The sequence below is a fragment of the Tupaia chinensis genome, unplaced genomic scaffold (genome assembly GCF_000334495.1).
Source record: "Tupaia chinensis unplaced genomic scaffold, TupChi_1.0 Scaffold000532_1, whole genome shotgun sequence".
NCBI classification, from domain to species: domain Eukaryota; kingdom Metazoa; phylum Chordata; class Mammalia; order Scandentia; family Tupaiidae; genus Tupaia; species Tupaia belangeri.
The window spans coordinates 2,883,262-2,898,700 of record NW_006160045.1 but is presented as its reverse complement, the minus strand read 5'-3'; the positions used below and the strand labels follow the sequence as shown (position 1 = coordinate 2,898,700).

The window sequence follows — 15,439 nt, the reverse complement described above, 5'->3', positions numbered from 1 at the left end:
AAAAAAAAAAAATATATATATATATATATATGAATACAACTAGGGCCAGTGGATGACATAGCGGTTATATCACTGGACTTCTACATGGCTGATCACGGTGAGTCCTGGACCCAGTGGCTTGAAAAAATCACACTGGTGCGTGCGTGTGTGCCCAAGATCCCAAGAGGACAATGGCCATCCCCTCTTTTTCATTTCCCTTCTCATAGTCTCTGTCTCTCCCTCTCTGGCAAGCACACACACCTGAAGGCACAATTCTCTTAAAAAAATATGAACACAAATAAAACATATTTTGAATGGTTTCATTTTAAAAGATCATCTATCTGCTTGTAGGCCAGCCTCATAGCAGTGTTGAAGTCCTATATTTGGAGAGCCAGATTCCACATGGTCGACTGTGGTTCAAATCCTGGCCCTGGTAGCTTGAAAAACATACCTGGCAGAGACCAGCAGATGGCCTAAGGGTTATACTGCTCGACTCCCACATCGTCGACCACAGTTCAAGTCCCGGACCTGGTGGCTCAAAACTCATGCCAGGTGCGTATGTGTGCATGCCTAGAATCCTGAGAGGAGACTGGAAGAGAAGGAATTGTGGTGTGGCCATGCCCCCTGAAGGGTGATTTCTTGCTTTCCTTTCTGTCTCTATGACAAGCACACATGCCCTATAGCAAAAATCTCTTAAGTACATATATATAGATATAGATAGATATAGATATAGATATATACACACACATACATACATACACACACCAGGTACATGTGTATGCATGCCCCAAGTCTGAACTATTATGTCTATAGGAAAACTGAACTAATATAAAGTACTTGATGTAAATAAAGTGCTTGATTCAGTGCTTGGCACAGTATAAACATATAATTATCAATAAATGTTAGTTATTCCCATAAAACTATCATAATTATTTGTAAAAGAAGGAATATGAAACATTGAAAATCTATACTTAGATTAGCCAATAAGATGGGCAACATCAAGAACTAACATTTCGATTGATTCATTAAAAAAAATCCCTATCTGGGCCAGCTAGTGGTTGATGGTTAAGCAGCTGGAACCCACATGGCCAACTTTGTGGTTGAAGTCCAAGCATGAGAAGGCTTGAAAAACACAGTGGGTGGGACCAGCAGTTGATGTGGTGGTAATGTTGCTAGACACGTGGCTGACTGCAGTTCAAGTCCTGGACCTGGCAGCTTGAGACTCATGCAAGGCACAAGAGGAGAATGGAGGGGAAGGGATTGAGGTGTGACCAACCCCAGGGGTTATTTCTCATTTTTTCTTTCTCTGTCTCTCCAGCAAGCAAAAGCATCCTACAGAAAAAAAAAAAAAAGAAAGAAAGAAAGAAAAACATACCAGGAATGTTTGCACGAGTGCCTGAAGTCCTGAGAGGAGAACTGAGAAGAGAATGAGGCATTGCCATCTCCCCTGAGGGGTGCTTTCTCACTTTCTTCCCCTCCCCAAGTGCACACACCCTAGGGAAAAAGATGGGGCCAGCAGGTGGTGTAGTCGTTAAAGTGCTGGACTCCCATCTGGTGTACTGTTCTTTAAGTCCCAGACCCTGAGACTTGAAACTCATGTCAGGCACGTGTGCATGTGTGCCCAAACTCCCAAGAGGAGAATAGAGTAGACTGTATTAGACACTAATACACCCTTTCTGTCTCTCTGGCAAGCACATGCTCCCTATAGCAAAATTACTCTTATATATTAAAAAAAAAAGCCTCTTTCCCCCAAAAAAGAAAAATACCTGTTGGCCTATTGAGCTATTCGTATTTAAATATTCTAAAAAGTTATATTCATGTTAAAATTCCTGATACAGCACCATGCATGCAATTCACAAATGCCTTAATTCACCTACACAAGTAAAATGTGGGGGTAATAATTCCGTAACAACAAATAACATAGAAGACTAACATTAAAATAGATGTTGGTGTCATCTGACATATTTGCAACAATCATTTCAATATCGGCATTACATTTTAGTTCATGAGAATGTTTAAAAACCAAAAAACAAGAAAACCTCTCTATAACATTGTCCTTTCTATGATTATGGCTCTAGTTTTCTTAAGCAAATTCCTTTGCTCACACTGTAAGGCATGTGTGCATTTACCACCATTTCCTTCCTCTTTGGCATTACTCACTCCTCTTGCCCTCTGATTCACTTGTCTGCCTAATTTCCTTTCTCATTTCACTTCCCTTTCTTCTACTTCTTTGTCACTGCATAAATATTGAAGACTGTGAATAACCAAGTCACTGTTTTTTAAGTGGCTAAATATGTGGAAGAAAAGCAAATATATATGTATATTCTTTTCTAATGAACTACTCTAAGTACTTTTTATGGCCATTTTTTTTTCCAATTGACAGATACTAAAGTAATAAAAAAACTGAGATGAAATTTTTAACCACTAATATTCATAGTTATATAAATATTCACAAAAAGTTATACAGTAACACAAAAGTAACTGACCACAACCTTAAATGTAATTTCAGAAAAATAAACAAATATCCATCAGTCTATTTTTTTTTCCAGAGGTAGCACAATCAGATACTTTTCAGTAGCAAATTCTAACACAACTCAAGGATTACAAATAAAATATCAAGTCAGGTAATAAAAATAATTTTTTTAAACTTCAAAAACAAAAATTAGATAATACCTAGAAAAAAATATCAATACTATCTTATTTTTTCATAAAAGAATTGATTTACTAATGACAACTTTGTCAAAACCACCAAAGTCCATTTCAAAGTGAGGCTATAAGAAGCAAGTATTCACCTACACAACTTCCTCATGGAGAGCTGATTTATCTCAAAAAGCAGAACAAGCTGTGATTAACTATCTCCGATAGCAAAAGAGCAAAAAACATATTTAGAGCAAAAGTATTCTCACAGGCCATAAGAAGATACCAAGTTATCACTATTTAAGTATTACCACAATAATTCTGTATCACAGAATTATAGAGATAATTGGATCCACTATTCTTCAAATTGTGGGTCACTGAACTTAAAATAACTTAGGCAACTTGATAAAAGTTCTATTCCTAGGATCCAACCAAATCAACAGAATCAGACTCTCAGAACATGGAGCCCAGGAATCTCCAAGGTCAACTCCTGATGTAGGTGAATCTTCTCAAATTACCAATAAAGAAAAAGAGGAAGGACCCATAAACTTAAGCCACATAAAGCCCTATGAAATTACTTTTAACACCCAGTTTCCCCGGGAAACTCGGCTTCTTAGGGACAATGCGAAGACCAAGGTTTTGATTCCTGGATCATCAGGCAAAGTTCTTTATGCTGTGTCATGCTACTAATCAGACTTTAGATTTCAGAGTTCAAGGAAAATTTAGAGAAATCCAAGAGAAATCTAGTCTACAGTTTTTTTGTTTGTTTGTTTGTTTGTTTGTTTGAGAGGTTTTTGCTGTAAGGCGCATGCACTCACCAGAAAGACAGAGACAGAAAGCAAGAAATCACTCCCTAGGGGGGATGGCCACACCCCAACCCCTTCTCCTCCTCCTCCCGTGGCGATCTTGGGCATGCACACACACGTGCCTGGCGTGAGTTTAAGCCACCGGGTCCGGGACTCCAACTGCATTCGACTACATGGGAATCCAGTAACACAGCCATTACAACAACTACTGGTCCCCTAGGTTTTGAGCAATTTCTAGATGTAACAAAGTTCTTTCTACATAACACACTTCTTGCTTTCAGACTTGCTCTTTCTGTATGGAACAAGCACAAATGGTATACCCAGAGAGGAAACCACAGTAAATATTAGGCATCATTACATCATTTCATTGGAGGATTCATTCCATCACAGTGAATTTTAATTTGTGAGGCATTAAGCAAATACCAGCATAGAATTTTAGTCAGACTATAAGGACAGAAATCTAAGCAATTCAGCAGGCTGGAGCATAGGATAGTAGAAAACATTCAAACCTAAACACAATTTATGTTTTGTTTTGTTAAATAATTATTTTAATTGTATTTTTTATTATTACTTTAATTCACTATAGGGCATATGTGTTCACCAGAGAGAGATGGAGGGCGGTGGAGAGAGAGAGAGAAAGAGAGAGCCTCCAGGTCCGGGACTCTAAGTGCAGTCAGCCATGTGAGAGTCCAGCGACTTAACTACCACATCACCTGCTGGTTCCATGGTTTTAAAAAATGCTTACAGGTGCCAGCACGTGGCATGTAGGTTAAGGCACTGAATCCCACATAGCTAATTCCACAATTCAAGTTCCAGACCCAGTTGCTTGGAAAGTCACACCAGGTTCATGTGCATGTGTGCCCAAAATCCTGAGAGGAGATTGGAAGAGAAGGAACTGCAGAGGAGACATTCCCCAGGGGATGCTTTCTCACTTTCCCTCTTTCTCTCTGGGGAATGCATTCACCTGACAGCAGGGTGTGGGGGGAAGAGGGAGCTTACGGAAGCATCCAGGAGTGTTTGTTCCCTCATTGTCTCCTCTTGTCTTTGAGATTTCAGCTCTTCCTGGAGTCTTTCATTCTCCAGCACAACTACTTGAATTCTATTTTTCATTCCTGAGAGTTCATCCTAGAAAAAGCAAAAACCACAAATTTAAATAAATATATAAGTAAGTGGATAAATAAAGTTCAGTAAAAATAATTTTAAAAAATTATTAAAAAAGAAAGAAAGAAAAAGCAAAAACCAAATACATTAAGCATTTTAAGATTTTATTTGTTAATTACTAGAAAATTCAGCATGATAAAAAGTATGGCAGACTCTATTCAGTACCTAAAATACTGTAATTATATTTAGGTAAATAAGGCAACCTAAACATTAGCTATCAAAGGGAAGAAGAAGTGTGTAATAGAGGGCCAGCTGATAAATACAACACAGACGTGTATAGTTTCTGACATGGTTTTTCCTCCACAGAACTGAGGCTCATAGAAAGGCCTTAATTAAAAGGATTATCTAAAAGATTTTAAAAACTGAGGTAGTCTAAAAATAATATAAAATATATTACTTCTCATGATCAAATGCCAATAACTTGTTGAAAATGGAGGTAGGACTAAATACAGGAAGGTTCTGACATAGAAAGGCATAGAAAGGTACAATGATTACCTATGAATGGGTACAAGATAGAGAGGAATTATGAACAGAAGTTTTGTGGAGAGTTCTGAGAGTATATTTATTTGGCTTTGGAGGGTGAAATATAAGGAGTTACAGATAAGTAATAATTGGAAAAGCTAGTGAATGTTATCTTTCTATTTGAAAAAATGTCAAAATACCAATATATTAATGATATAATGCTTAACATATTATTCATTAACAGTGTCATCAAAAGCTATTTGCAAGATGAGTAAATTTTTTTCAATTCTTTTATTCAATTAAAAAAAAGAAAAAAAGCTATAACTAGGTTAGCAGGCAGCATGGTGGGTAGGCACTGGATCCCACATGGTCAACTCTGCAGTACGAGTCCTGGACACATTGGCTTAAAAAACATACCAGGCACCTGTGTGTGCATGCCCAAAATCCCAAGAGGAGAATGGAGGATGGAGAATGGAGGAGAAATGATTGTAGTACTGCTATCTCCAACCCCCCAGGGTAAGTGAGTCCCCATTTCCCTCTCTTCTCTCTCTGTCTCCATGCAATCTCTGGCAAAAAATCTGAAGGAAAAAAAAAAAAAAGAAAGAAAAGAAAAACTGTAGCTGAAAGCTATAATTAAAAACATTGCAGACTATCCATTTTGAGTCAGACACAAGGAGCTTGTAAGATATCACTCTCATCTTCACACAAAAGAGTTGAACAAATTTAAAATAAACAAATCTTGGATTCATCAGAGAACTGAGGTCATAGAAAAAACTGCTGCCCCCAAGTTGGTGAAACAGGTAAATAATTGAGACACACAACTTACTAGAACAGATACCCATTAATAAAAACCAGTGTCAGGGCAGGAAAATCTAAACTGCAGTTAATGGATTGCTCTAAACTAAGTACAGACAAGTTTAGAAGCTAAAAATTCCAAGAGACAGACTTTTTACTTTTTTCCCCTAAAGTCGTTAGTCTCTAAATTTTCTTTAAAACAGTAAGCAAAGCATCATGCTCTCTATCAGAATATATTCTTTCTTTCTTTCTTTTTATTATTTATTTATTTTTATTTCTTTATGTATGTATGTATTTTATTTATTTATTATTTATTTATTTATTTAGGAGAGATTTTTGCTATAGGGCGCATGCGCTCACCAGAGAGACAGAGAGAGACAGAGAGACAGAAAGCAAGAAATCACCCCCAGGGGGGATGGCCACACGGAAATCCTACAATCCCTTCTCCTCCATTCTCCTCTCGTGATCTTGGGCACGTATGCAAATGCGCATGGTGTGAGTTTACCACCAGGTCCAGGGCTTGAACCGCAGTCAGCTACATGGGAGTTCAGCGACAAAGCCATTACGCCAACTGCTGGTTCCATTTATTTAATTTATTTTTTACATCTGAGGTGTGCCCCCTGCCATGTTCAGGGACCAAGGTGATTTTAGACTCTGCTCTTATCAGAGTATCTTCTTTCCTCATGATATAATTAACAAGGATAATTATATTATTTATTTCAGGAAATATTATATCTTTCACTTCCCCCATTCTTCATATTAGAAGTACTATATTTCTCAGTGCATGTACACTAGACACTGGAGTAAAGAGTGATACATAATCATTTGGAGGGAAATATGTAAATTACTAGGTCATCAAGAAAGTCATGATGTATTTTTCTATGCAAAAACTCATCATGACTTTCCCAGCAATCCAATATAACTAAAATTTAACCAAGATCACATATTTACATTTTTACAAGTCAGTGTATACCTCTGACTTCACTACAAAGTTTAAAAGGAAATTGTCCAAGTAATTGTACAGAATAGGCAAACAGACTCAGTCTTATGAGGATCACTGCACTTTTGTGAGTTTTATCTCCAGGACACGACCAGGTTCTCATGCAGAAGACTACAGATGAGAGAATGATCCTCTCATTCTTCTTGAAAGGAGAGAGAAAATGTAGTCATTTTGAAATATTCCCAGAACATTGTTATTTATAACAATGGCTACCTGAAAGAAAACTACCAGAGCCTAACAGAGGGATTTCCCTGGAACCTAACTGACCTGGGGAAAGGGAAATACCAAATTCTAACCGCAGCCCCCTCTAGACTTGCTGTATATCTTAAAAGGGAGGGGGAATCTGAAAAGCAATTGCAAAGATCAGAGCCCATAGACTCAGGTGTGCTAACAGAACAAGACTTAATTGTAGGTCTACAGAGCTCTTCCTCTGCTCCCTACTACATCAATACAGCTCCTGTATACTACCAGGGAAATTCAACAGAAAGAACTATGTAACTATACTGTATTTAGGAAGAATTATCTAGGGAAAACTAGAGATAAAAGAGAAGATAAAAATCAGGACACTGAAGGAAATTTTAGCCTCCAACACCTATAGTAATAGCAAACAATAAGCATAGCCTAACTGCTAGCCAGATAAACATAACACTTCACACTAAAGGCTTGCTTACCTTTATTTCCCTTTAACCACACACCAAGCCTCACAGTCAACAAACAATTACAAGGCATTACTAAAAGACTGAAAATACAGATTAAAGAGACTGAGCAAGCATCAGAAGTCTCAGTTATGGTAGAGATGTTAGAATTATAAGATTGAAAATTTTATTACTATTATTATTATTACTGTGCTAAGATATATATAATTATTATTATTACTGTGCTAAGATCTCTACTGGCAAAAGAGGACTACGTACAAGAACATATGGGTAATGTAAACAGAAAAATAGAAACTCTGAGGAAGAATTAAAAGTATTGCTAGAAATCACAAAGACTAACAGACATGAGGAACGCTTTGATGGGCCCATCAACAGACTGGACATGGCTAAGGAAAAAATTAGTGAGCTTGAAGAAACAGAAACTTGCAAAATAAAAATGCAAAAATGGTGCCAGCAGATGGAGTAGTGGTTTTGTCACTGGACTCCCATATGGCTGACTGTGGTTCAATTCCCAGATCTGGTGCCGTGAAAATGATGCTGGGCATATGTTCTTGCATGCCCAAGATCCCGTGAAGAGAATAGAGGAGAAGAGATTGTGGTGTGGCCATCCCCAGTTTCTCACTTTCCCTCTCACCGTGTCTGTCTTTCTCTCTCCAGCAAGTACATGCACCCTAAGGCAAAAACTTAAAAAAAAAAAAAAAAATTCAAAAAGGCAAAAAGAATAATAAAGGGAAAAACAAATCCAAGAATTGCAGTACAGTTAAAAAAGGTATATGGGATTATGAAAATAGAAGAAAAGCATAAAACTAATGTTTGAATTAATAACGACTGAGAATTTTCCTTTTTAACAATTGATACTAAACACACAGATTTAAGCAGCTCAGAGAAGACCAAGCAGAATAACGATTTAAAAAAAAATATTCCTAGGAATATTATATTCAAATTGCAGAAAATCAAAGACAGAAAACTACTGAAAGAAGCCAGAGGCCAGCTGGCAGTGTGGTGGTTGTACTGGCTAGATTCCACAGAGCCAATTGTGAGGTTTGAGTCCCGAACCTAGCAGCTTGAAAAACATGCCAGGCACTGGGACCAGTAGACATCATGATGGTTACATCACTGGACTCCCACATAGTCAACTGCGGTTCCGGTCTCAGATCCAGAGGCTTAAAACTCACACCGGGCATGCATGCGTGCCATCCCCCCAGGGGGTGATTTCTTGCTTTCTGTCACTCTCTGTCTCTTCAGCAAGCGCACATGCCCTATAGCAAAAATCTCCACCCCCCCCCAAAAAAAAGACAAATGCCAGGCGCATGTGTGTATTCCCAAAGTCCGGAGAGGAGAATGGAGGAGACAGGATTGCGAGTGACCCATCCCTCTGGGGAGTGCTCACGTTCCCTACTCAAACCCTCCCTGTCTGTCTCCAGCGAGCATACACACACTATAACAAATAAAAAAAATTTAAAAAGGCCAGAAAAACAAAACAAAACAAAAAAACCTAACCTATAGAGAAGCAAGTAGGATAAGAATTACATGGGACTACTTTTCAGAAACCATGCAAGCAAGAAGAGAATAAAATGAAATTTCTTTGTTTTTGCCATAGGGTGTACATGCTCGCTGAAGAAAGACAGGGACAGACATAGAGAAAGAAAATGAGAATTCACTCTCCACCCTAGAGGAATGGCCATGCTAGAATCCCCTCTCCTCCTCTAGGGATTTTGGGTATACATACACATGTGCCTGGCATGATTTTTAAGCTGCTAGGTCCCAAACCAACCACCGTAGGCCATGTGAGAGTCCAGCACCTTAACCACTATGCCACCTGCTGGCCCTGAAATGAAATGTTTAAAGTGTTTAAAGGGAAAAAAAAAAAATACCAAATTAGAATTTTGTATTTCACAATATTAACCTTCCAAAGGGAAGGGAAGGGACCAGCAGAGGGCATAATGGTTATATCACTGGATTCCCGCATGGCCCATCGCGGTTAGAGTCTTGGATTCAGAGGCTTGAAATTCACACTAAGTGCATGTGCATGCATGTCCAAAATCCCAAGAGGAGAATGGCGAAGAAGGTATTGGGGCATGACCATCCCCCATGGGGGTGCTTTCTCGCTGTCTCTCTGTGTCTCTACGGTGAGTGCACATGCAAAAATCTCTCTTAAAAGGGAACAAAAGGGAAGGAAAAATAAAGACATTCTTAGACAAACAATAATTGAGGCAATCAGTTGCTAATAGACCTCTCTTATAAGAAATGTTTTAAAAAGTTCTCCAGAAAGGAGGAAAATAATATAGGTCAGAAATTTCCATCTACATAAAGGAAAAAAAGAGCATTAGGGAAGGAATAAATACAGATAAGTTAAAATCTTTCATTTTACCTAATAGATAACACTTTGTTCAACATCATAATAGTAATAGTGTATATAGTAATTACAGCTCATGGGTAACTGCAAAGTTAATGATGGCAATATTTTAAAGGATAGAAGAAAGTAATTGGGACTATGTTGTTATAAGGAACTCATGCCACTCACAAAGAACAAAGTATTACTTGACAGTACATGTAAATTACATAGTCATAAATGTATATTGCAAACTCTATGGCAGTCACTTAAAAAAAGGTTCAAGAATAAAAAGGAATAATTGATATCCTATGAAAGGAGGAAAACATCCTGTCATATAGCTTAATTAAAACTAGGGAAAGGCAGAAAAAGAATGGAAAATAAAAATTAAACAAACAAAAGGGCAACACAGAGTACAATAAAAAATATGTTAGATATTAACTTACTAAGTCAATAATTTCTTTAAACATCAATGGTCTATACCAATTAAAAGACAAAAATTGTCAGAGTAGATTTAAAGCACACACAAAAAAACCAACAAAACTATGTTATCTACAAAAAGCCAACTAAAGAGAGATAGAGATAGATTAAAAATAAATGGATGGAGAAAGACAAAGCATGCAAACATGATTATAAAGAAAGCTGGAGTTGCTCTACTAATTTTAGAAAAAGCAGACTTCAGAGAAAGGAAAAACATCAGGGATAAAGGGGAGCTTAACAAAAAGATGTAGAAAGAGGTCAATTTATGAAAAAGATGTAATAATCCTTAATGTGCATGTGCATAACAAAAGAGCATCACAATACACAAAGCAGGGAAAATGGGTAAACCCAGGATTACAGATGTAGACTTCAACACCCTCTATTAGAAGTGAATAGATCCGATTTAGGAAAGTTACAAACCAAGGCCCATCCTGAGGTGGCTACTGAACTTGAGCTGTGAAATATTGCTTTAATCGACTAAAAATGAAGATCTTCTGCTGACACTTCTCCCTCCAGATTCGTTTCCAGTGGGTAGGACTACCTCTGTATCCTTCTCTCCATCTTTCTGTTTCTCTCCGTCTCTCTGTCTCCCTGTGTCTTTTCTTTGTTTGTTTCTCTTTTTTTACTTTTATTTTAAGGTATTCTCTGGGCTCTCAAGTCCTTCCCTTATTGTGCTAATGTGTGCCTCTCCCCCTCCCATTAAGGAAAGACATAAACCCAGGTCCATGGCTACTGAACTTGAGCTGTGAAATATTGCTTTCACACGGTGCACATGTGTGCTGCACGCTTTTCTTTTTTTGCCTTTTAAAATTAAAATATAAAGAAACAACAATCCATCAGATGACTAGAAATCACTGCAGGGTCACAAAATATATGAGAAAGCAAGAAAATACCTCTTTTCCAAGGGAAAACAGTAACTGTTCTTCATCCTCAGACAGTACAATGGAATTCATAGAAATGTCAGATAAAGAATTTAGAATATTCATAATGACAAAGCTAACAGAGATGGAAGAGAAGAGAAACAATGAACTGCAGAAGAGGCAAGAGAAAGCAACTGATGAGATCCAGAAGGTGAGAAAGTTCTTGCAAGAACTGAAAGGAGAAATATACACCATAAAAAAGAATCAGATGGAACTGTTAGAGATGAAGGCTATAATACAGGAAGTCAAAACCTCCCTTGAAAGTATTAAAAGCAGACTAGATCATACAGAAAATCAAATCTCAGATGTTTAAGATAGAATCACTGGCCTAGAGAAATCCACCACGAAGACTAAGAAAATTGCCCCCCAAAATGCAAATAATATATGAGAAATACTAGATACCATCAAATGTCCAAACATCCAGATAATTGGTATCCCAGAAGGTGAAGAGATTTATGAGGGCATTGATAATCTATCCCATGAAATCCTGGAAAAAAAAAAAAAACGTTCCAAACCTAGAGAGGCATTAAAAGACCCAGACCCAAGAAATACAAAGAACCCCAAATAGAATCAACCCTAAGATCTTCTCCAAGTCACATTATAGCCAGATTGACCAAAACCACAGACAAAGACAAGATACCAGGATTGGTGAGATGTAGATAACATCAAGTTACCTACAAAGGGTATCCCATCAGGCTCACAGGGAACCTCTCACCGGAAACAATGTGAACAAGGAAAGAATGGGAAGATACATTCAAAGTGTTAAGAGAAAAGCAATTTCAACGAAGAATATTGTACCTGGCAAGATTATACTTCATATGGGAAGGAAAGACAAGAACATTCTCAGATAAACAAAACCTGAAAGAATTTACTAACACCAGACCAGTTCTCCAAGAGGTTCTGAAGGGAGTACTATACCAGGAGAACTAAATACAGACACACAGAAATAAGAAGCAAAACATACAGGAAACAAAAAATGAAAAGTTATTTGTTGACAATAACATGTATTCTGATGTGCTTGATTGAGACAATATACAGTGTACTCTGGATGGAAAATCTCATTTTGTATGCTGTAATGATGTACAGTGAGTGAACGTAAACAAATAAATTTAAATTTAAAAAATGGTAAAAAAAAAAAAAAGAAATAAGAATTCAAAAAACAACTAAGAAAATGCCCAACTTAATGATAGGGACAAGTCTGGAGTTGAATATTATATCCCAGAATTTAATCGGTAAGAGCAAACCACAACAGAAGATTGATTAAGTATGTAAGACTGAACTAGTGAAATAGAATCTTATGACTTTTGACTAAAACATTACTGATTTTCTTCTAGGCTTTGTTTTCCAGATTTAAGGGTTTTTGTCCTGTCTTGAGCTGCCGATAGGTTTATGTACCTACTATTTGAATAGAATCCTAACCTGTTTCCTGGTTAAGTTTTAAGCAAGCTCTCTTAGCATTTCTTTGATTTTGATTTATTAAAGTTAAGACCGGTTTTTTTGAAATTAAAAAATATATTCAAAAATATCTATTTAATGACCAAAGTAAAGCATCAGCTAGGTGCTGCTTTTCTTTTCTTTTTTTTTTTTTCTTTTTTGGTAAGTTTTTACTATAGGACGTGTGTGCTCACCAGAAAGACAGAGAGAGACAAAGAGATAGAGAGTGAGAAATCACCCCCCAGGGGGATGACCACACCGCAATTCCTTCTCCTCTATTCTCCTCTCTGGATCTTGGGTGAGTTTAAACCACCGGGTCCAGTACTCAAACTTCAATCAGGTACATGGGAGTCCAGCGACATAGCCATTACACTAACTACTGGTCCCAGCGCTGCTTTATAATATATTCATTCTACTCAGAATTTCATGCCTAAAGTCAGACATGTATTCACAGATACATAGCTGACCTTACTATTGAAAGTAGTTAGATTATTTAAGATATTTTGTGAATCAATAAAATGTGAGAAAAATAAATAAATCAAACAATGGAAAGCAACTGTAGACACCAGAGATAGTGTGGGAGGAGGATGGGAAATGGCATAGAGTGAGAAATAGGGGGAAAAATACATATACATACATATATATATATGAAACTGAAAAGAGCAAATTAATTTCAGAGCAAGTGGAAGAAAAGATATACTAAGAATTAGAGTACAAATCAATGAAGTTGTAAACAGTGAATCAATATAGAAAAGCAGCAAAACCAAAAGCTGTGTCTTTGAAAAGATCAATAAAATTGATAAGACTCTACATAGTTAACAAATTAAACTGTATTAGACACTAGTATCAGAAATGAAAGAAGGGTCATCACTATTGATCCTAAAGACACTGAAAGGATAATAATAATAATAAAAAACCTATAAAGGACTCTGTCAATAAATTTGATAGCATACATAAAATAGAGCAATTCTTAAAAGATAAAATCTACCAAAACTCAGAGAAGAAATAAGTAATCTGAATAAGCCTATATCTACTAAAGGAATTAAATCTACTAAAGGAATGAAATAAGTAGCCTTTCCAAAGAGAAAGCTCCAAGCCCAGATAGGTTCACAAGTGAATTCTACTGAACACTTACAAGAAGAAATAAATAATTATAATACCTTCAATAAAATACCAGAGGGAATAAATACATCCTGATTCATGGCATCAGGTCAGTATTAACCTAATACTCAAACCAGGTGAAAATATAACGAGAATGGAAAACTACATCAGTATCGCTCATAAACAGATGCAAAAATCCTAAACAAAATATCAGTACATCAATTCCAACTATGTATAAAAAGAATCAAATGTTAGGATCAAATGAAGTTGATTCTAAGTATACAACATTGGTTCAACATTAGATAATCAATTAATCCAATCAATCACATCAACAATGTAGAGAAGAAAAATTAGACAACCGATATCAATAGATACAGAAAAACCATTTGACAAAGTGGAGCCATTTGTAATAAATACTCTCAGTAAACTTAGAAATATCTAACATCTCAAGTTAATAAAGCACATCTATGAGTGAGATATAACTAACATCATGCTTAGTGGTAAAAAAACAAACACAAAAACAAGAACTAGGTAGTTTCCCTCAGAGATCAAGAATAAGACATGGGGGCTGGCAGGTGGCATGGTGGTTAAGGGCACTGGATTCCCACATGGCCAACTCTAGTTGGAGTCCTGACCTTGGCGGCTCTCTCTCTCTCTCTCTCTCTCACACACACACACACACACACACATATACACACACCACTTTGTCTCTCTCTGACAAAATTAAAAATAAATTAATTAATTAAATAAATCACTGATAATCACCAACCAAGTATGCTAGAACTAACAAGCAGCTTATAATAGGTTGTAAAACACAAGGTTAATGCACAAAAATCAATTGCTTTCTTCTATATAACAATGAGTAATTGGAACTTGAAATTTAAAACGTAATAACATTTATTTTAACGCTAAAAAAATGAAATGGTATAAATCTCACAAAAATAGGTATAAGATTCCTTACAGAATAAAACTCTAATGAAAGAAACCCACGTAAAAGATTCAATATTGCTGAAATGTCAGTTTTTTCCAACATGATCCATAGATTCAAAATAATTCTAGTAAACATCCTATTTTGTACATAACTGCACAAAACTGTGGGGTAGTGTGCAACAAACTGATTCTAAAGTTTATATAAAGAGGTAAAAGACCCAGAATACCCATCACGATATTGAAGAACAAAGTTGAAGAACTGATACTCTCAAACTCAAGACTTAATTTAAAGCTACAGTAATGAACATAGTACAATGCTGGCAAAATTAGTAAAACAGATAAATGTATCAAGATAGCCCAGAAGTAAAGTCACATAAATACAGTCAACTAACCTTTGACAACGAAACAGAGGTAGGGATAAGTCTTTTCAAGAACTGGTATGAGGACAACTGAACATACATAGGGTTAAAAAAAAAAAAAAGAACCAACATAAATCTTATACCTTACATGAAAATTAACTCAAACTGGAACATAGATCTCAATGTAAAATACACCATTATAAAACACTTACAAAAAAAAAAAAAGGATAGAAAAAAAAGCATAAAATATGGGCAATACTTTGGTAATGATTTTTATATACAATACCAAAAACATTAACTATGAAAGAAAGACTGGTAAGTCAAACTTTATTAAAATTAAGAACTTCTGCTCTGTGAAAGACACAGTTAAGAAAATCAAAAAGACAA

General features: G+C 36.4%; 1 protein-coding gene across 4 annotated transcripts in view; it reads right to left on the bottom strand.

Moving 5' to 3' along the window:
- The window catches only part of SDCCAG8 (SHH signaling and ciliogenesis regulator SDCCAG8), a 294,004-nt gene that overhangs the window by 255,749 nt on the left and 22,816 nt on the right, over nt 1-15,439 (bottom strand). For all 4 annotated transcript variants that reach the window (XM_006157225.3, XM_027775215.1, XM_027775216.1 and 1 more), the window contains one exon: nt 4,422-4,547. In XM_006157225.3, coding sequence (XP_006157287.1) covers nt 4,422-4,547 — 126 coding nt within the window. The remainder of the gene's footprint in view (nt 1-4,421; nt 4,548-15,439) is intronic.